The 21,270-nt window shown below is 48.8% G+C and overlaps 1 protein-coding gene across 1 annotated transcript in view; it reads right to left on the minus strand.

Annotated features, from left to right (window-relative positions):
* IKBKB (inhibitor of nuclear factor kappa B kinase subunit beta) overlaps window positions 1–21,270 on the minus strand; it is a 1,202,582-nt gene that overhangs the window by 631,143 nt on the left and 550,169 nt on the right. The window contains exon 14 of the mRNA XM_069617660.1: window positions 3,614–3,765. Within this exon, the coding sequence (XP_069473761.1) occupies window positions 3,614–3,765 (152 nt within the window). The remainder of the gene's footprint in view (window positions 1–3,613; window positions 3,766–21,270) is intronic.

A 21,270-nucleotide genomic window follows, 5' to 3' on the forward strand; every position in this document is an offset into this window, starting at 1 on the left:
AGGAGCAGGCCGAAGAGGCCCAGATGCACAGTGTTTGCCAGGTAGAGTATAAAGGTGACCCAGACAGAAGAGACACAGTGGGGAGCGCCTCGCACAATGTGCCCATGGGGAGCTTTGGGGACAGCAGAAGCGCTTTCTAGCCTCAGGGAGTTTGTGGAGTGGAGCTGCAAGGCGATGGGCATTGAAGAAGGGTGAGGGCCAAACATCGGCAGCTGGAGTGTACACTTGTGAGCCATGGGAAGCCCCCAGGATAGTGACACAAGAGTGACAAGAGCCGCAGAAGACCTGACAAGAGCTGTCGGTCACATGTGGAGCTCAAAAAGAGTCAGCGAGCACCCTGCACTGCACTCAGATGCCAAGAGGTAAAGGGAAACGGACTCCAGCACTACAGGGAGCAAATAAGGTTACAAAAATGGGCCAACTGAGAAGGTGCTGGCGGCAGAATTCTGAAGGAAATTCAGTAAGCGAGGCAGGAGAAGGGAGGCAAGGGCTCCCAGGTGGACAGGGACATGGCGCTCAGCAAGGAAGACCTGAAGGACTGCCTGAAGGGTATGGAGGAGAGGATGACGGCAACCTTTAAGGACCAAATGACAAGCTTGAAAGAAGAACTGAATAACTACCCGAAAGAGGTTGGGGAAGATATCAACACCCTGAGAAAGCGGGTACACTGCGGAACCGGGTTTGTCTGAAATGTCCAATGCTGTCCAGCAAAACTCTGACCCTGTTTGAACAAATAGCCATGGCGACGCACAATTTGGAAATCCAGACAGAAGACCTCGAGAATCTGTCTAGAAGGTCGAATATAAGAATTAAAGGCCTAGCTGAGTCAGACAGACTGGAAAACAATTGTAGAGAAATGCTTTGCGACCCTCCTGAAGGATTCCGCTCCACCTGAAGGATTCTGCTCCAGAAAACATTCATATTGACAGCATTCATAGGGTCGGCCCCAAAAAGGTCTGCACCGGGAAACAGACCAAGAGACGTGTTGGCGGCTTTGACCTCTTACCAAGAGAAGCGAAGGATCTCTGTGCAGCTAGGGGTCAGACGTCCATCACAATACGTCCATCACAATAAATGGATCACAAGTCCTACTGTACCAAGACCTGGCGGCATCTACACTGCACAAAAGAAAGGCAATGGGTCCAGTGACAAAGGCACCAATAGATATAAAGGTCCTCTATAAATGGACATTCCCTTTTGGCCTACTGTTCCCCTGGGAAGAGAAGCAACAAAGGGTCAGCACTTGCACCGAAGACCTCTCAATCCTGTGGATGGTGGAGGATGAGGAACTTACCAGAGAAAATAGGCAAGGGGCCTCTTGGCTGAGGAGCAAGCCGTGGCACTGGTCGATAGCATCTAGTTGAAGAGGGGTAAACTAAAAGGCCCTCTCACAAAACGGAGAGGGGACGAGGACCAATAAAGAGAATCAACGCAGGGAACCAGAATGTTTGACTCTCGGGATGCACCGGGAGTATTGTGTAATGATGGGGTGGGGCAACACAAAAGAGGGGACAAGGGTGGCTAGAGTAGTTCCAGCTGGCTCCAACTGGCCGGACTGGGGCAGGAATCGAAGAAGTAGTTGGAAATGTCAGAAGGTTAGTGGAACCTTAGTCCCCGGGATAAAATGTGGGCCGGTTCCCAAGCTCTTTGGGATGAATCGCAAGACACTGATCCTAGACCGAAGAGGGGAGCAGGGGAAAGTTGTTTGAGGGGGAAGGAAGCGTTGGGGGGTAAGCTGTTTCAGGCGGCAGGGGGGGTATGGTGGGCTTCAGGAACCGGGGAACGCAGCGGTTGAAATCATTAAGACATCAGGTGAAATAGGTGGAAGGGGCCCAAAAGAGAATGCACAGTAGCAGTGACAATGCCATTAAAAATGTACTCACATAACACATGGGGACTGAAAACCCCAGGGAAGCAGAAGAAATTCTGCTACAGGAGACCCACATTAAAAGGGGAGACAAGCCCAGGTTTCCGCATACACCAGTTCGCACAAATATACCAGAGAATGCTAAGAATAAAACAGCAGCTGTCCTGATAGGCTTCAGAAATACGTTGGGAGCCAAGGCACTCCGCACCCTGGTGAACCCGAATGGCAGATACATATTCAACAATTATATCCAAATTCATTTGGCAAAATAAATGCCCTAGGGTTGCCCTAGATCTGCTCATGAACCAAAGGCATAATGCAGGGCTGGGATTAGCAAATGTAAGTAGTTACTATGAAACCGCTCAATTGAGAGCGGTGCGTGAATGGTTTACGGAAAGCAAGGAAAAGGTCTGGGCCCAGATGGACATGGCAGTGGCGGGATGCCCACTTGAAGAGTTATTGCCCCAGAGCGCTAGGCACAGTGTGGTCCTCCGAACAACATGTGGCATTTGAGAAGATGGATAAAGAAGGGTCACCTCTCAACCTGCTCTTCCCCATTTACTCCCTTGTTTGTGAATCCTAGTTTCACCCCGGGGATGACAAGGGCAAATTTGGTCAATGGCGGAAACAAGGGTGCAGTAAGATCGGAGACATGGTTCGGGAATGAGAGGGAGCTATGTTTGAAGAATGCAAGACCCATATAGGAATAAAAGAAACAGACATATATGAATACATGCAACTTAGGCACTGGTTAAGGCAGCAGGAGATAAGTCCCGCAGCAACTAGACAGTTGACGAAAATTGAAACATATAACACCACATTCAGGGGACAAACAATGAACCTCGGACATATATTCAATTCTTCAGGAATGCCCAGATTGAAAGGTCTGGCCATACCAAGCAGCCTGGGAGGGAACAACAGGAAAGGATATTCCTCGGGACCATTGGGAAGGGTTGTAGAGAAACCTTCCGAAGCCGACCAGGTCCATACAATTACGAGAGGCCCAATATAAGATGATGCCACAATGGCACTACACAGCTAGCAAATTACACAAAATGTATAACACAGTATCTGAGGAGTGTTGGAGGGGCTGCAAGGGGTGGGGGATTAGAGGCCCATGTGGTGGGACTGCCCTAAAATAAAGAAATTCTGTGAGGAGGTGTAAGGTCAGATAACCTGTATGATGCCCAAACTGCATGTCTTATCCCTGGGTGAAAATCTGTGTGGACTGTTTGACCCGGAATTACACTAAATCTCAAAACCGCAAAGGAGAGCCCTAATGACAACACTGATATCAGCCTGGTTGGTGATAGCAAAGAAATGGAAACAAAAGGATCCACCCACAATGATGGGCTGGTTATATAAACTTGGGGATATAGTGGCAATTGAGTGGATCACATACCGGATACAAGGAGATACAATCCATTTGGGGAAGGACTGGGGAGAGATGTAAGTACCTGAAAAGTGAATACATGCAACAATGTTGCCCACAAAACCTTAGTATACTAATCTTTCGGTGATTTTACGTGCAAACCAGACAGGGCCCCCTAAAAGAGTGGGGAAGAAGTATGTTTAAAGGAATTCTTTAGCCACTACACTGCGTGAACAAAGGGGCTCGGGGGGGTGGGCTGGGAAGTTAATGGTTGCAAATGTTGTAAAATGGTAATACAAATATTCCCCCCCACCAAAAAAGGGAGATACTGAAAATAGAGTCATTCAAGGAGGCTGCGAGAAGGAATAACTTACTGATGCCAAATTCAATCTGTTCGCTGTATTTTTCAAGATCAATTTGAATGCTGCTCCTGAAGAAGTCCAACTTGGCTTTGAGCTGCTGAGACAGAGAGGCCATGGAGTTCTTCTGCTTCGAGAGGGTGCTGTTATAACGCAGTAGATTCATTCTGAAAGGTAATAGGTTTAAATAAGTATAACTGGACTTGAAATCTGGTAGGTCAATCTCACAGAGGATCTAGTTGGAGAATGGTCATGCAGCAGGACCGTCACAAGACTAATCTAAAATAGTTTTTGAAAAATACAAAAACACTGAGGGATACAATCAATATTTAGGTAATAGGTTTAATGGCTACCTAAACTATATCCCTCAAATACATAGGTAAACTACAGGTCCTCTGAGGATGGGTGGGTGGGGGTCACGTGACAGGACACATGGGAAGGATGCTGCCGTGATGGCCTCTTAAGTTCCGCCTCGGCCCGTGCTGCTTGCTGGTGATTTTACAATGTTGCAGGCACGGACCAGGAGCAGGTGTGGATGCCGAACTTGTGATACTATGCCTCCCTCACACCAGCGATATGAAAGTAAACAGTGCCAAGTCAGTCTTTATGATTTTTAATAGGGACAACATGGCTAACACTGTTATTTCTATGTCTAAATAAAATCTGACGCCTGCACCCATTTAATTACCTGAGCAGATGATTTCACGATATGACACCTGGTCGGTCCATACTGCCAAAACAACAATGCTGCTAAATCCATCCAACAATTGGTTATTGGCATTCTCCTCTTCCGATGGAAGCTGTGCAGTTCACCCAACAATCAAGGCCTACCAGGCAAAGACTGGCAGCATTGACCACTACACTACGGTGCTGGTGTTCCTCCCCCTTCCCCTTTAATGCAGCTACTGAGCAAACATTTGTGCTCGCCAGTGGGCATCTCCCCAGAAAAAGACCTTGAACCTGGGAAACAGAGCCAAATCTAGCTGAACCAGCCATCTCCCTAAAATCCTGTACACTCTTGGATGCCATAACAAGGCTAATAATTCTCTTTCTGTCCCACCTATTCAAATGAAACAATTCTGGGCCTGCTCAAGAAGAAGCAATTGACGGAGGCTGAATTTAATGAGGATTTAAAAGTGAAAGGGCATATTTGCCATTCCTGCACCTAAATCTTAGCAAGGATTTTTATCTGCTATTTGTCTACAACACCGGGTGACCAGAATGCTCTTAACGAAATTACAACTTAACGAGCTGCCTTTTGCTGCTAACACACTGCACTGACGAAAATGTATAGAATCTAAGTGCAAAAACCTATCAAAGGAGACTAATAGGCGTGTTCTGTTCTTTTGCCCCTGATATGACCTACTACGCCTGAAATATCTAATCCCTCTGTTAAACACCCTTGGTTTTAGACAGTGTCAAGAAGCCTTTTTATTACCAGATGATGGCAAATGATTTTAGAGAGTTTGCTGGTCTCCGGAACATTTTATTCCAGCTTTAATGAGAATCAGAGACCATAGGCTCTAGTTGCTAGAGTAAGCTCTTTTGTACATTTATTTTAATCTTATGGTGTCTTGTGTCTGAACTCCAGTATTTGGAATGTATTTGTATCCTGATGAAGGATTATCAACTGTTAATTTTAAAACTATTTAGTGTGTAACTTGTCAGAGTCTTAACCCCATCTTTATAGCTCTAATTAATTTAAACCATAAATATCATGGCTCTTTTATGGAATTTATTTTCTGAATAAAGATTATTTACTACTACTATAGCAAATATTGTTGTTGTCTATAGGTGATGTAGTATGTGATTTCATTGGTTAGGTTGTTAGAGGGAGGATGTGTAGAGGAGTAGAGGGAGCCATCCAGCAAGGAGCTAGTGATGAAGTGAGAGAAGAGCAGACAAGAATCCAGAAGATGCGTTTGTCAAATTGGAATATTTAGTCCAGTGGAGATGAGTAGATGGGATGCCAAAGAGGAAGCAGGGGCAGTAGTAAAGATGAGGGAGTACCAGAGTTAGTATGAGGAATGTGGTAGGTAAGGATAGGATGGATTTCCCCTCTGCTATTAACAGGCCAAAGAGATTAGTGTACAATGGTGCCGATTCACTCTGCCAAAACACATGAGTAGATGGCTGGAAGGTTTAGAATTAATCTTAATCTCTGACATTTCTCTGGGCAACCCTAAAGACCATCGCTCACTATGTTGATTATTTCGCTTTATTTCTGGAAATAAATCCCATAAATGTTCACACAATATCAATGCAAAAATACAAAATCAAAGTTTGCAAACAATAAAACCGATTTAAAAGAATTGATTCAGGAGGCCACCAGGGGGCGCGGGCAGGATGGACGCCTGAACGTCGAGCTCCGCACCCAGCCCCGGGTGAACTGCGATTTACCGGCGGAACGAGGGTCCCATGCACTACGCGACCCCCACCAAAAGACGTTGGAGCCTGTAGCCCCCACCTGGACCCAACTCTGGTCCCGATCCGGCGCTCCTGTGCGGAGTTACACGGACCGAGGCGATATCAGCTGCCCCTCCCCCACGACCTGGCGCGGAGTAACGCAGGAAGCAGCGCGAGCCGCGCCGCCCACGAATAGGCCCGAGAGGGTGGGCCCGCGGCACTTCCTCCCCTGGACATCTTCCGCGGCCCACCGCTTGACCCAGGGCCCCGACCTGAAGAAAGTCGTCCGCCCGCCCGGGGAGCACACGCCGGGGCGGCCCTCTGCTCCCAGGCGCTCCGCGCCCGGCGCTTCTGATACTCGAGGCCCGGCCCGACCTGGAGAGGACCATCCTCCGGACCTGGGAGCTACGGTACTGCAAGGGGGCCGACGCGGGAGCACGCCGCCCCACCATCACAACACTCGCCGAGATGGCCCGCGGTGCTCGGGGGCCCCACGCCTAACGAGACACGCCCGGTCACAGGGAGGCCCGAGTCCACTAGCCCCCTCCACGGCCTCAGAACTCGATCTGTTGAGGGCCACCCACTCACCCGTGGAGCAACGACGGGGCCGGAATAAGGGCACCAAGGACACCAAGGACCGCGTGGAACACACCGACAGCGTTGTAAGACCTTGGGGACCCCCCAGTTGACTTGCCGTGAACCCGCCACCAAAGGGCCAACTCAACCACCCCTTCCCGGCTCCCCAGTCGACGAAAAGGCGGCGCCCGCCGATAAGTGGCCGGCACGAACTTTCCATGTACTGGAAAGAAAACCTGCAGAAATACCAGTTCGTTGCCAAAGAAAGTGCCATGGCCACCGGTAGCCCCACTGCCCCACCCCCAGACCTGGGGGCTATCCAGAACAACATCCAAACGATTCTGGAGGAGATACGAGGGATGAGGACAGACATGGGGGCCAAACTGGCCGACCTCACCACCAAAGTCACCACCCTAGAAGACCGCGTGGAGGGTGTCGAAAATAATCAACTCTCAGTAACACTCCTCGAAACCCAAATGGACATGAGACTCCGAGACATGGAAAGGCGTGAAGAAGAGCTTCGGCTTAAGGTTGATGACATGGAAAACAGGGAGAGGAGGAACAACCTTCGAATCTTTGGCCTGGTGGAATCCGAGGGCGAGTCCACACAAGGACTCGAAGGCAAAGTGCACGACATCGTGAGGATCGCCCTGGGAACAGAGGGCGTGGGGATGATCAACTTCGACAGGGTGCACCGAGCAGGGGGGGAGGCAGAGGCCCATGCTCGGTCCTGGTTCGGCTGCACTACTACAGGGACAAGGTCAGAATCCTGGAGAAGGCGAGACATCTTGGCATCATACAGTACGGCGACTCGAAGGTATCCATCTTTCAAGATCTATCGGCCCTAACCCTGTCAATGAGGAGGAAATGTGGCACACTTACAAGATGGTTGCAGGGAAAAGGGGTCAGATATCGGTGGGGGCACCCCTTCTACCTGGAGTTTGAGTGGCTAGGTGAGAAACACCACCTGATGTCGGAGGAAGACATACGGAGAGCCACGGATGATCTGGTGAACGGCCGGGCGGGCCACTCAGGCGCCCAGGAGGGAGGACCACGGGACCCCCCAAGGGGTCCCGACAGACTAGGAAATCACAGCGGGAAATCTAAGGTCAAGGGGGCCCGAAAGTTTCGGAAAACCAGACACCCGTCGACGAACCTGGAAGACCACCCAAATTCATGATAATAGCGTTCGATTGGAGGTGGAGAAAATCACGAGGTGAGAGATGATTCGGGGTGCGGGCGCTGGAGGCCCTAGGCCCACGAACTGCCTTGAATGGGCGCCGCGGCGGCGCTGTGTTTAGCCCGCTGGACTATGGGACGGCAGAGCGTTTTGTTAAAAAGTTAACTGTTTATTTGTGTTGCCCCATGTCCGAGGTTCAAGTTATGGGTTGGTGGCCTGGGGGGGGGGCTCCGGGTCCCAGAATTCTATCTCGGCCATGTGTACCGAAGGCCTGAAGGGGCCGACCTGAATCAAGTTTGCGATCTGGGACTCTCCAAACACACGAAAACCCCGGGGCTGGGGTTAGAGTCCTTGGTGGTTCGTTGACCAACCCCAACATATGTCGGGGAAAGTGGACGAACGCCTTATGTTTCAAGGGAGGGGCGGGGGGAGGGAGGGTACAGGGAGGGGGGTTCGGAATAAGGGGGAAGGAGGTAGGAGGGACAACGGGGCAGTTAGAGAGGTTCAGGGGGAAATTCAGTTCAAACCGCAGGAATACGCTTGGCAATGGGCTCTAAAATTCAATCACCACGAGGGGTTCAGAATGCACACCCGGAATGATGACAATGATTGAAGGGAAGGTGGGCACGTTGAATGTCAAGGGTCTAAACTCTCAAAATAAAAGGTCCCTCACGGGCAATATGTTCCGTAAACAACACCTGACGGTCCTATTCCTACAGGAAACACATTACAAGCGTGGGAGAGAGTCCAGAATTAAGGGGAAAGATATCGGCAGCAATTACTGGGCTTCACATCCGACCTCTAAGAAGGAGGGGGTGGGCATTCTCCTGGGAAGGGCTCTCCAACTCACGGGGGTGGAAACCAAGAGAGGATTCGGGGGTCGATTTCTAGGCGTCAAGGGGCTTTGCGAGGGGCAACGAGTCACTTTTGCCACTGTATACGCACCCAACTCGGGTCAAGTAGAGTTCCTCACACGGATCTTTGGCGTCATGGATGAATGGGCTGAGGGGGCCATGATTCTCGGTGGGGATTTTAATCTCATAACCAACCCCCATTGGATTGGTGGTCCGCTAGAGGTGGGACACCCAAGGGGATCACTAAGGACAACCTGGCTTTGTAAAACCTCCTGAGGGATCACTACTGGGTAGACGTTTGGCGCAAGGCGTACCCGGCCCAGGGTGGTTACACATTCTTTTCTCCCCCACACTGCACCTACACCAGAATCGACCTTCTGCTGGCCTCAGAGGAGGGGGATGGGGCGGTAACCCAGCCAAAGGTCGAGACCATAACGTGGTCGGACCACGAATTACTTGTAGCTAACTGGTCCCTGCCCGTCGCCCCGAGATCGGCTCGATGGCGGTGTAACGACACGCTCCTTAGGGATCCAGTATTCCGTGATTTCATGAAACAAGAAATGCTGGCCTACTTCGAGATAAACGACACCGGGGAGACGGACATGTCCACGGTATGGGAAGCGGGGAAAGCCACCTTCAGAGGTCTCCTCATAGCGGAGGGCTCGAGGCGTAAAAGGGAGAGGGGCCTGGTCGAGAGCAGACTCCGAGCGGAGTTACAGATCCTGCGGGCCAGACTGGGCGTCCCGGGGGTGGACCGGAGGGCACTATTGGACGAGATGCAGGGCAAAAGACAGGAGCTCCATACGGTTCTCATAGGCGAGGTGGTTAAGAGGATGCGATATACCAAACAGAGATACTATGAACAGGGCGGCAGGGTAGGCACTCTACTGGCACAGAGGTCGAGGGGGTGTAGAGCGGAGAGAGGGATTACCCAGCTAACCGACGCGGAAGGCAGAATTCATGGGAACCGGCAGGAAGTGACGGAATGTTTTGCTGATTACTACAGCAAACTCTATTCCAGGCAAGTGGGCGAATCACAGGAGGATATTGCCTCCTACCTGGCAGAACACCCCCTCCCCAAACTGACCGACCAAGACTTAGAGGCCCTCGAGGGGGAAATCCTAGAGGAGGAGGTGGAGGGAGCCATTAAGAGACTGAAGGCCGGAAAGGCTCCAGGCCTTGACGGCTACACAGCGGACTTTTATAAACAGACCCAATCCACCCTAGTGAAGCCCCTGACTAAATTGTTTAATCAAATTAGGGGCAACGACACAATCCCACCGTCTTTCTTACAGGCCCTCATCACCGTCATACCCAAACCTGGTAAAGACCGGGCGGTCTGTGGGTCCTACAGACCCATCTCACTTCTCAACTTAGACGCCAAGATTTTTGCTAGGATCCTGGCCTCCAGACTGGAAAATTCCCTCCCACGCCTGATACATCCAGACCAGGCGGGATGAGTCCTTAATAGACAGGCTTCCGATAATCTAAGGAAAACACTTCATATACTAGCCACAACCGAGGCCAGAAACGAAGGCACACTCCTACTGGCTCTCGACGCGGAGAAGGCCTTTGACAGGGTCAGTTGGGCTTTCATGAGGGAGGTTCTCATGTCGGTGGGGATGGGTCCAAGGTGGTTGGGATGGATATCCGCGCTCTACTCCTCCCCTCTGGCCAGAGTAGTGGCAAACGGGATTGAATCTAGAGAATTCCCCCTTGAACGTGGTACGAGGCAGGGATGCCCCCTGTCCCCGTTAATCTACGCATTGGTGATGGAACCATGGGCAATCTCGATCCGCAATGACATGGCCATCAGTGGTGTGCAGATGGGGGATATGCACTGCAAAATCGGCCTCTTTGCGGACGACGCCCTGCTCTACGTTACCAGACCGTCCCATACAATCCCTCGGCTACTGCAGGGCCTCACAAGGTATGGAGAACTATCGGGGTACAAAGTCAACCTGGACAAATCGGTGGCATTTGTGGGTGGGAACCTGCCGGACACAGAGGTGGCCTTTGTGGAGGACCTCCCCTTCAAGCGGAACGATGAGGGGTTCCGTTACTTGGGAGTCCAAATCACACGTAACCTCGAAGACCTGTATGGGGCCAACATCCCCCCCCCTCTGGTCAGCAATCAGGAGGGACATAGAAAGGTGGGCGGGAACGGGTCTCTCATGGATGGCACGCCTTAATCTCATAAAAATGGTGATTCTCCCAAAATTCCTGTTTCTCTTCCAAATGCTCCCGGTGCAAGTCCCCAAGGCCTTTTTTGATGAAACAAAACAAATCCTCCTTAGATTCCTCTGGCAGGGCAAAAGACACAGGATTTCGTATGAGGTATTGACTAGGACCAAGGAGGATGGGGGGGTGGGCTACCCCGACCTCGAGACGTACTATAGGGCATCCCAGTTGAGGATCCTGGTCGATCACTTCACACCGGGAATGAAAAAACAGTGGGTAGCCATGGATAATAGGCCCCTGGCGCCTGTCACACTAGAGGAATGGCTCTGGGTCCCAAGGAGTACGATCCCCAGAACCGTCTTGAACCACCCGATTCTGAAAGTATTGTGGTCCCTATGGAGAGAGGGAGGTTACTACAGATGGCTCACGACATGGCCCTCCCCCTTGAGCTGTATATGGGCCCCCCCTTTCCTGGCCAAAATAGCGGAACCAGCAGCTTACCAGACGTGGTTCGAGGCGCGCCTTAGTAGGACCGGCCAACTGTGGGTGGGGGGCTCCTTCCTCCCCCTGAAGGACCTCGAGGAAGCCCTGGGAATAGGCACGCTTTCCCCGTTTCGTTATCTTCAGCTCAAGGGTGTCCTCACCGAGCCATCTTGGGGCGATACCCTCAGGAGGGAACTCACAGACTTTGAAAAGCTCCTTTTGACCGCAAAGGGTTCCAAGGGGATAATCTCTTGCCTATACAAGCTCTTTCTATTCTCTATCCCCCGAGACCCACCACCAGCACGCACGCAATGGGGTAGGGACCTAGGCGAGGAAATCGATGACGAGAGATGGACAGAGATGTGTAGACGGGCTAATCGGTCCACATCCTCCCTCCAATATCGCCATCAGGCCCTCAAGATATTACACAGATGGCACTACCCCCCGCAAAGGATAGCTAGAATGCGGCCAGGATATGACCCACACTGTTGGAAATGCAAGACAGAAAGAGGTGACTATATCCACATGTGGTGGGGATGCCCAGTGGTTCAGAAATACTGGGACAAGGTGCGGGCCTGTATTAAAGGGGTGGATGGGATCGAACGAGCTTCCTGCCCTTGGCTCCTCCTTTTCGGGATTAGCAACGGGGAGGACCAGGATAGCACTCAAGACCACATGCTCCAGGTGATGCTGGTAGCAGCTAGATGCTGCCTGGCACAGAAATGGAAACACCCGAAAATGCCAGGGGAAAAAACCTGGGTGACCAAAGTAAGAGCCATCTACGACATGGAGTTCCTCACACACCTGCTTGATGAGTCCAAGTCCAACATCGAGGAAATCTGGCTCCCCTTTATTGACAAATACGGCCGAGTGGTCTAGGACCTGGTGGCTGAGCTGAGGGATCCCCCTCCTCCCCAAGGACACGGGACCATGGCCCAAGGACCCGGTTGTGAACTGAACCCGTTTGATCCGCATGACTTTGACGTGCCACACGCACAATGCACTGCCGCCTCAATCACTAAAAGAGCCCGTTACGCAAGTAACTACCTATGCTATGAACGCTCGAACTGATGCGGGGTGGGGGGAGGGAAAAGGAGGGAGGGGTAAGGGGTGTGTTGCGTTTGGTTCTTTCTATATGTTAACTCACATTAATAAATGCAATGTAATAATGTAATCTCGTAATGCACAAAGGAAACCTAATAAAATCGATTTTCAAAAAAAAAAGAATTGATTCACTGTAAACAAAAAAAATAAAGGCTTTCACGGTTGCTAGCCTTGGGGAGTGGCAAAGGAGGTCAGGGTGAAAAGAGATAGGTAAGGGAAGGAGGGAGGACTGAGGTCAGGAGGTGGTCTACATTCTGCATTTGAGAAGTTAAGCATTAGAAACTGAAGTGCCAGACAGTGTTTGTTGTAAGTCAATCAGAGATAAACGGAGAGAGATCAGGAGTAACTGTGGGTAAGGAGAAGAAAATGTGTGAGCCATCTGAAAAAAGGTGATAGGAGACCCCAAATGAGGAAATGAACAAGGGAGGAAGTGTAAGGGGCAAAGAGTAGAGGACCAAGAACAGAGCCTTCAGGGGGAAACTAAAAGAGGAAAATAGGATCAGAGGTGATTGTGTCCCACGAAATGGAGAAGGTGCAGTGGGAGACATAGGGGGCAACCCAGTTAGGAAGTCTTTCTACAGCATCTGGTGAAGTTTGTGAAGTGACTGATTCTCAGTGAGAGAACGGGGTGGGAGGGGGTAATTTTCATTGCAGAGTAGAAAACTAATTTTTATGCATGATTTTCCCTCCACTCCACATTTTCTTTCATTTGTATGGTGGAAAGGTGGCACGGAACAGAATTTACTGTTTCTGCCTCCCCCATCATTAGCCCCTTACAAATGTGCTAGCATTTGCGCAAGCAAGTCATTTTCATGCTGGCCCAAATGCTTTGAATTGCTATGGAACACCAGCAAAAAGAAGATGGATTTCACAGGAATTGGTTGTAAACAATGCTTGCCATGAATAAATGGCAGGCGACAGTTACTCAACATTTGTACTGCGATGTTCGAAAGGTAGTTATATGCATGTTTTCTGCCTGATTTTCTACAATTTGTTTGGCGTCTCCAGAGCTCTGGTCCTCTCCAGGCTGGACTGCTGCCTCAGCCTCTTCCTCAATCTGCCCAACTCCTCCCTTCGCCCCATCAACTAATCCAGAATAGGACTGAAAAACTTATCCTTGGCCTCAAGCCCAGGGACCGCATCTCTCCATCCCTAAAATCTCTCCACTGGCTCCCAGTTGCTGCGAGTATCAAGTACAAGACCCTCTGCCTCATCCACCATGCTTTCTGGGGCCTGGGACCCCGCTACCTCCAACTCTCCCTCCCTGCTAGAGCCCTTTGGTCTTCTAGCTCCGACTCTCTGCAGATCAAGCGCTTTTCCAAGAAGAGAGTCGGGGGGTGGGAGGTAGATCTCTCTCCCCCGCAGGTGCCTCCCTCTGGAATGGGTTGCATGCCCCACTCTGACTTGAGCCAGATCTCCTTAAGTTCTGGAAGCTTCTCAACATCCCCCCTTTCTCTTCCTCCTGCCCCCACTCCTTCCCCTGCTAATGTCTCCCTCTGCCTCTTGACTGGCTGCCTGGTTCCTTCACATTCTTACAGGGCACCAGGCCCCCCTCGACGAGTCTACCACTGCATTTGGTCTTCCCTGAACCCCCCTCCTCCCCACACTTGCCCTTCCGGGATCCCGAACCCCTGCACTAGCCTAGGTGGTCCTGCACCCCTTGAGTCCATCAATCCCAGTTCCTCGCCCTTAGAATGTGCACCTTCTTTCCCCCTGCACTCTCTGCATTCCCCTGGGTCTGTCTGCCTGGCCTCCCCTGGCACCTGCTTAACCCATGGGCCCTTCCGCCCTGACCAGCACTTCGCCCCCTCCCCTCTGCCTCCCACTTCTTGTTACTGCACCTGCACGATCCAAATGTCACAGGGCCTAGTAGTACAGTTTTTTTGTTTTTGTCATCCCTGACCTCCCCCGCCCCCTTGCTTTTTGCACCACATTATAACTACCCAATAAATAAATACTCATCAGACTTTGCCTCGGTTACTGGACTTCATTTCCCAGCATCCTTTTAAATCCTTTTAAATGTTCAATTTTCCTTCGGCAAACTACTGGACCTCATGTGCACACACAGATCTATTATCTTGCTCACTGTCTTGGTTGTTGAGGACCTTCGGAAGCCATGACCTGGGTACTGGACTTTGTTCCACCGCCCTCGTCAAGAATCTTCTTGCTTTGTGTGCTTTCGACAGACCATTCACCCTTTCATTCCCAGATCTGGTCCGTGTCCCTCTCTTGCCCTCATTATCAGGCTTTGCGTTTAATTTTTTCTGCCTTCCTATTCAGTGTTTCCCTAACTGCTTGTCATTTGCTGCTTCAGACAACCTCAGTGTGAGAGCTGCCTCTGGTACCTGTGCTCTCTAGTGACTGCTCTGCTGTGTTAACCATTGAGGATTTTTTTGGGCTATCCTGGTGGACACCCAGGAGATTATTTTCCTCCCATGCATAAATTGCACAGAGGGAACCTGTTAAGTTTGTAGTTCAGTTCAAACAGGTCACCTCCATTAAATGTTCATCATTTGCACTATGAAAAATTGAGTTTCTGGGTGAAGGTAAGGAAAAGGGGAATACCTCTGAGGAGATGCGGCTGAAAAGGGCCTTCTTGGCAAGCTCTGTGATGTGCAGAGAGAAGGAGAGAGGGGATTTGAAGATGACACCTAGGTTTTTTACCTCACTGGAGGGGGCCCATGCAGGAGGCCAGAGTGTAGGAGGGAAGGAGGGAGCTGGGGCCACAATGAGCAGAATCTCGGTCTTACTGGCATTAAGGCAGAGATTGTTAGCAGTGCACCATGCTTGAATAGCAGACAGATAGTTAGGAATGAGAGAGGAAGAGGAGGCAGAGGAGGGAAGCTTGAAGGAGAGCTGCGTGTTGTCCGCACAACACTGGATGTTAGGAGAGAAGGCAGAGATCAAATGGGCTAGAGGGGCCAGGTAGATGTTGAAAAGCCAAGGCGAGAGGATAGAGCCCTGAAGGACACCACATGTGGATAGTGAGATGGAGAAGAGAAAAGGGCCCAGTTGAACCTTGGAAAGGCAGTCAGAGAGGAAAGAGGTCAACCAGTCACAAGCCAGGTCTGTGATGCCAAGGGTATCACAGAGCCGATTTATAAGGGTTGCATAACTGACCGCATTAAAGGCAGAGTTGAGGTCAGTAAGGATGAGAACGGAAGTAGAGTTGGAATCGAGATTAGAGAGCAAGTCTTCACGGGGGTTCAGGAGTGCAGTTTCCATGCCTCAGGCAGCTCTGAAGCAAGACTGGTGGGCGTGGAGAAAACCAACAGATTCAGTGTGGTGTGGATAAGCTGAGAGATGGCCAGCATCTCTGAGAGTTTGCCCAGGAAGGGGGTAATGGATATAGGGCGGTAGGTAGCCAAACAGGTAGGGTGGGCAGAAGGCTTTATGAGGGGAGGGTGCACCAGGGAGTGCTTGAGGAGTAACAGGGAGGATCCAGTGGTAAAGGAGTGATTGTAGAAATCAGCCAAGGCTGGAGCAATGGAGAAATGTTGTCCTTGATAGTTCTGGAGGAGCAGCGCAGCACCTGTTCGGATGAGACTTTCATAGAGCTTACTTGTCTAGCAACCTCATCAGTTGTGTAGGAGAGTAGAAGTGAAATGGGAAGGGGGGCTAAAGGAAGCCTGAGAGAGGGTGGGGGAAAAGGGAGTGGTGTAGAGGAGAGCGGGAAAAGGATGTCCTGAGTTTTAGAAATGAAGCGAGAGGCCAGTGCAGTGCAGAGAGCTATGTAAGGCAGAGGAGAAGTGGAGACTGCAGCAGGATTGGCAAGTTCCTTGCAGATTTTAATAAGTTCAGGCGTGTTGTTAGTAGCCCCAGAGATGCATGCTTGGATATAGGCCCTCCTCTTTGAGCAGATGGAAAGTCTGTACTGCCTTTGCAGCAGGAGGCAGGCCAGTTTGTTTGAGGTTGTGCTCGAACCTTGCCACATCAACTCGGCAGCTCTGCACTTACGTTTCAGAGAAGCAAAGTCTGAGTCATACCAGGTGTTGCGTTTGGAGGCAGGCTTCATGCAGATCCTCATGACAGGGTCAAGGATGTCCAGAGTGTTGGAGACGGAGAGTTGAATGTTAGTAAGGGCTGTGTCACATTGAGAGTCAGTGGCAGAAGTTGGAGGGGTAATGAAGGTGGCAGAAAAAGCAGCAACTGACACTCGCTTCATAGGTCGAAGGACTTGCTGCCAGTGTGGGTGGGGGCTTAGCCAGGGGATCCCAGGATGTCCAGGTGAGAGAGCATGATCAGACCAGGAGAGAGGAGTAGTGAGAGGGTTGGAGATGTGAATGACAACAAAGATGAAAGCATCCAATGTGTGTCCGGATTAGTGCGTCGACAGGAGGGAAGAATGGAGAGGGAAAGAGGTTTCAGAAGAGTCTAGAGGCCGCATCAGAGGAGTCAAGGTGAATATTGAAGTCTCCAAGGAGGAGAAGTTTGGAGGTGGAGGCCAGGAGAGAAGAGGTAAGGTCAGACCACTCAGAGGAAGAGGGAGACCGGGCCAGGGAGCCTATATATGGTGGTCCGAGTCAGCAAGAAGATAGGAGATACACCAAGCATGCAGACGAGGCATTTGAAGGAGGGGTAAAACTAAGTGGGTATGATAGTAGCAGGGACCCATTCAGGGAAGATCAGGGCCACTGCGTCCCCAGATCGGTTAGGCCTGGGCGCATAGCCTCTGAGAGGAAAGTGTCAAAACCTGTGACAGAGCGGACCTCGAACCACGTCTCGGTTAGAGCGAGGACGTCAAGGTCTTCAAGGAGGTGGCAGATGTCAGAGGAGTGTTTGGCGGCAGAGCGAGAACAGAGGGTAACTAAGTGGAGCTGGATGCCCCTTTTGAAGGTCTTCTGAGGGGGGGTACAGAAATGTGGTACATGAGTCGGTGGTGGTAGAGGGGTGGCAGAAGGAGGAGTGGCAGGGAAATGGAGGAAGTTGATGAGACAGAAGACACCTATCAAGAAGGAGGTGGTTGGGCTGAGAGCCCTGGACCATGACAATACCAATTAGGTAGACATTAATGATGGCCCTAGAGGAAAGGAAGTATGCCAAGAGTACTTCCCAACAGGTGCCAACATTAATGGGAGAGGAAGTGAAAAGGGGAGAGCACTGAGACCATATGGGGAATCCAAAAGTCTGGAGAGGGAACGACAAAAGATGTTGGGGACAGGCTGCCTGGAAGAAGCTTGAACATAGATGGGCAGGCCTGGATTGGAGACCATGAGATCCTTTGTGAACATTTTCCTTCCAGACTTTGAAAGAGAGATAGGATAGGTGAAAGAATAGTAGTCAGAGAAGATAGGGGAGATTGAAAGCAACATGGAGGGAGAGCACGGAGAGAGGGAGAAAGGGAAAAACTGCAGTGCATGACACCGAACTACACCACACAGCAATACAACAATCTAGAATCAAGTGGCCAGAATAAAGGGAAAAGGTCTAGGTTACAGCATACAGCAGAAAAGCAAGATACCTAGAAGCGATTTTCTGGATAGAGGGGGAAAAAGTCCCTAATGCAGATATGGATAACAAACAATTGTGACATGCAGCAGACTGCAAACTTAGCTAATAGGAGTAATAAGAGGAAGAGGGACAGTTAAATAGGGAGCCGTAATGGCTGTTCGCCCAGGATGCACCTTCCTTGCCTTGTCTGTCGCGAGAGTGAAACTAAATGTATGCTGGGACACACAGTCAATGCCAGAAAACCTAAACAAGTATAAATGCAAAACCTTTTGAATCTGGTGGATGAAACCCAAAAACCAGCCTTGGATTGCTGTACAGGGAAATAGGGAAATACCTGAGGTGAAATCTCAGGATGATAGTGGGGGCTATTTATCAAAGTGGACCAGTTTGATGAGTTAATTTAAGAGTTTTGAGCAGTGTTAATAAATAAATATTCTTAAAATGCACAATTTGCAACATATTGTACCCCAAAACTCACCCAGGGGCACAACTCAAACAGTTACAATAGGAATAAATTTTCATTTGCGACTGTGGGATATTTTACACTGGTGCCAGAGCCAATTTTAGACCTTTGTCCCACCCTGCCAAAAACTTAAGAGAACTCAGAAACTAAAGAGCACTGAGAATGGTAAAACAATACATGCTGTGAAATCAAGTGCATTCAAAGGCAAAATACTAAGATAACTAAGTCCGCTCTAAGCAGTGAGCCAATGTCTATTTGAAGTCTAACAGTCACACAAAGACCAAGGTCTGATGCCTACTGTGTCAAGAAGTCCAACATTCATTCCAAGTGTTGGGAAATAATGTAGGAATCTTTGAACGATTGTATAGAAGTCTATGATGGACAGAAAAAATCTTGTTCCAAAGCAGTGATTGATTGAAAGACACATACATTTGCTCCAAGGCTATTATAAGACTAAAAAAGGTAAAAAGCTTAATTGGTTGACAATCTCCCAGAGACTGAGAGGAAATCAATTTGTTAGGAATCCTTGAAAGACTAGGGAAGAAAGTTGGATCACAGTGTGAAAACGGAAGGATTGAGAATGGGAACAAACGTGTTCTTGGGAAGCGAAGTCACATAACCCAGAGTAGAGCCATGTGTGAGGAGGTCTAAGCAACAAGAAAGTAGAAGCATGGTTATCTGTTTCACTTTGTGTACAATACAAGTCTATACTTTATTTTATCAAATGTGGGATTGTCTTTCAAAATATAATATATATTCAGTTGAGGTTTTTGTTACAATTTTGTATGAGAACTGTTGAATGAAATACACTGAAGAATGGTGGCTATTTAAGTGAATTCCATGCTAGTAGCTTTCTATTTGAAATGATTAACCCTGCATTACAAAATCGCTGTGCTGTGATCCTTGTGTAAAGATGGACATTCCCCACTATGGACTTTTAAAAAATCTGCAAATAAGGTATGTGCAGATTTAGGAGCAGCTCAAATGTTCAGCTTACCAATCGTGGTTACATTTACTCAGCTCGATATAATACACAGTACTATGGTTCACCTAACTTCTATCCCACCTAACACAGAAGCAACTAGAAAAAATTTGGCGAAGGAGATTTCAATTGACAATATAAGCACAGATATTTACACAATGTTGAAATACTCAGCAATGTTTTGACACAGCAAATGTTAACTTTCAGACATACACTATCTTCCCTAATTACTATATTGCTCTCAGATTACATGATACATTTTTAGCATTACATCAGCTTGTGTTAAGTGCTAGGTACCTAACTTTTTATTTTATTTTTATTGGTTTGTTACAAACCTTTAAAAAATAAGAAAAGAATACAGAGGAGAAGACTAGGAAAAGCCACCAAACTAGAGAACCCATAAAAAGGGCGAACCAATCAGTAAGTCCCTCATGTGACATAAATTTGTTGGCACAATGTTTTGGGTTGGTTTTACACTCACCAAAACTTCAAAGCTAGGTGTTTTCAGGGAAAGAACGGTTCTTCCACTGATGCTGGTTAAACACCCGCCTCTGATAACTTTGACTGTTGTAATTCCAAATTAGGTTCGGCCTTTTGTAGCTTCTCCATCATTGATTCTAAGAAGAAGGTTAGTTCAAATGTTAGGCTGCGATCTGAGTCTTGAGAAAGTCGTGTCCACCATTCTTCAGCGGACAATGAAGGCTTTGCCATTATAAACCTTCCAAAATGCTTTGTGCGTTCCTGTGTCAGATGACTGCATGCCAGCGTCAGATGTTTCAACGTTTCAGTATCGTTCCCACAGAGTCGGCACATTGTGGAGGTTTGATCCATGCCGTTCTGTATGTTTAGATTTTCTCTGGTTGGAAATTGGTTGAGACGATATTTCATGAACAATGCTCTATGTTTTTTGTCTGGAAATTTGTGTAAATATGGCTGAGTTTTATTCAAATTTCTCTCTCCATTTGGCATCAGCCTCATTATTCTGTGTTTTTTGCACGTGTCACCCGTGCAATCCAGTCTTGGATCCATAGCAAGGATTTAACCTTATTCGGATTTTCTTGCAGTAGATTTTTGTCCGCTCCTATGTCGCTGAGGATTTTTTCACAACTTTGGAGCCACATTGAGAGCACAGAATTGTCATGCTCTATAGCTGAGGTTTTTAGAATGTTATATTGAATGATCGGCTTTTCAGCAGATACTTTACGGAATTCATTTAGGGTGTTCCACGTTATCCTTCCATTAATAGATAGGAGGCTCAGCTCATATTTTATACAGGCTGTTGGTACGCCAGGGGGTAGACACAATACTTTCGACCAAAACGAGTGTTCCAAAGAGGCCCATAGTTCTGCTGGCCAGCCAAAGGCACATTCAGCTCCATGGATCAAGGCCGGTATGACTTTTGTCTTATAGAATGTTAAAACAGGTGATAATGAATGTTTCCCGAATTTTGAGTTTACAATGCAAGCCTGCGCTGTCAATTGTTTACATTTTGACTTAACTTTTCCTACCCATGGGGCATCTTTATACTTGAGCTGAGCAGCATACCCAGGTACAGTGATTGTTTTTTTAGCTCAATTTTGCCATCATCCAGTTTCCACGTGAACTTTTTTTTCCCAATAAGATCTTTGTTCTTTTGCAGATCTTGCAGGATTAAAATTTCTGATTTTTGTGTGTTCACATTTAAGCCGTTTAGCTGGATATATTGCGCTAAAATCCCGAGTTTTCGTTGCAGACCTATTGGCGTCAAGTCCAAGAGAACAAGGTCATCCGCGTACAGAAGCCAATGAAGATCTTTTCCATTAACTTTTGGAGGAAAAGTGTTTGCACCTTTGTATGCATCACCCAAGTCTGAGATAAACAGATTGAAGATAACAGAGGCCAGAGGGCACCCTTGTTTTACTCCTCGATATGTTTTTATTGGAGCCGATAGGGTGCCACTTTTATTTAGCTTTATTTTTATCTCCGTGTTGGCAATCAAACATTTTTTTCCAA

The sequence above is a fragment of the Ambystoma mexicanum genome, chromosome 10 (genome assembly GCF_040938575.1).
Source record: "Ambystoma mexicanum isolate Mex_15411 chromosome 10, UKY_AmexF1_1, whole genome shotgun sequence".
In the NCBI taxonomy this organism is placed as follows: Eukaryota; Metazoa; Chordata; class Amphibia; order Caudata; family Ambystomatidae; genus Ambystoma; species Ambystoma mexicanum.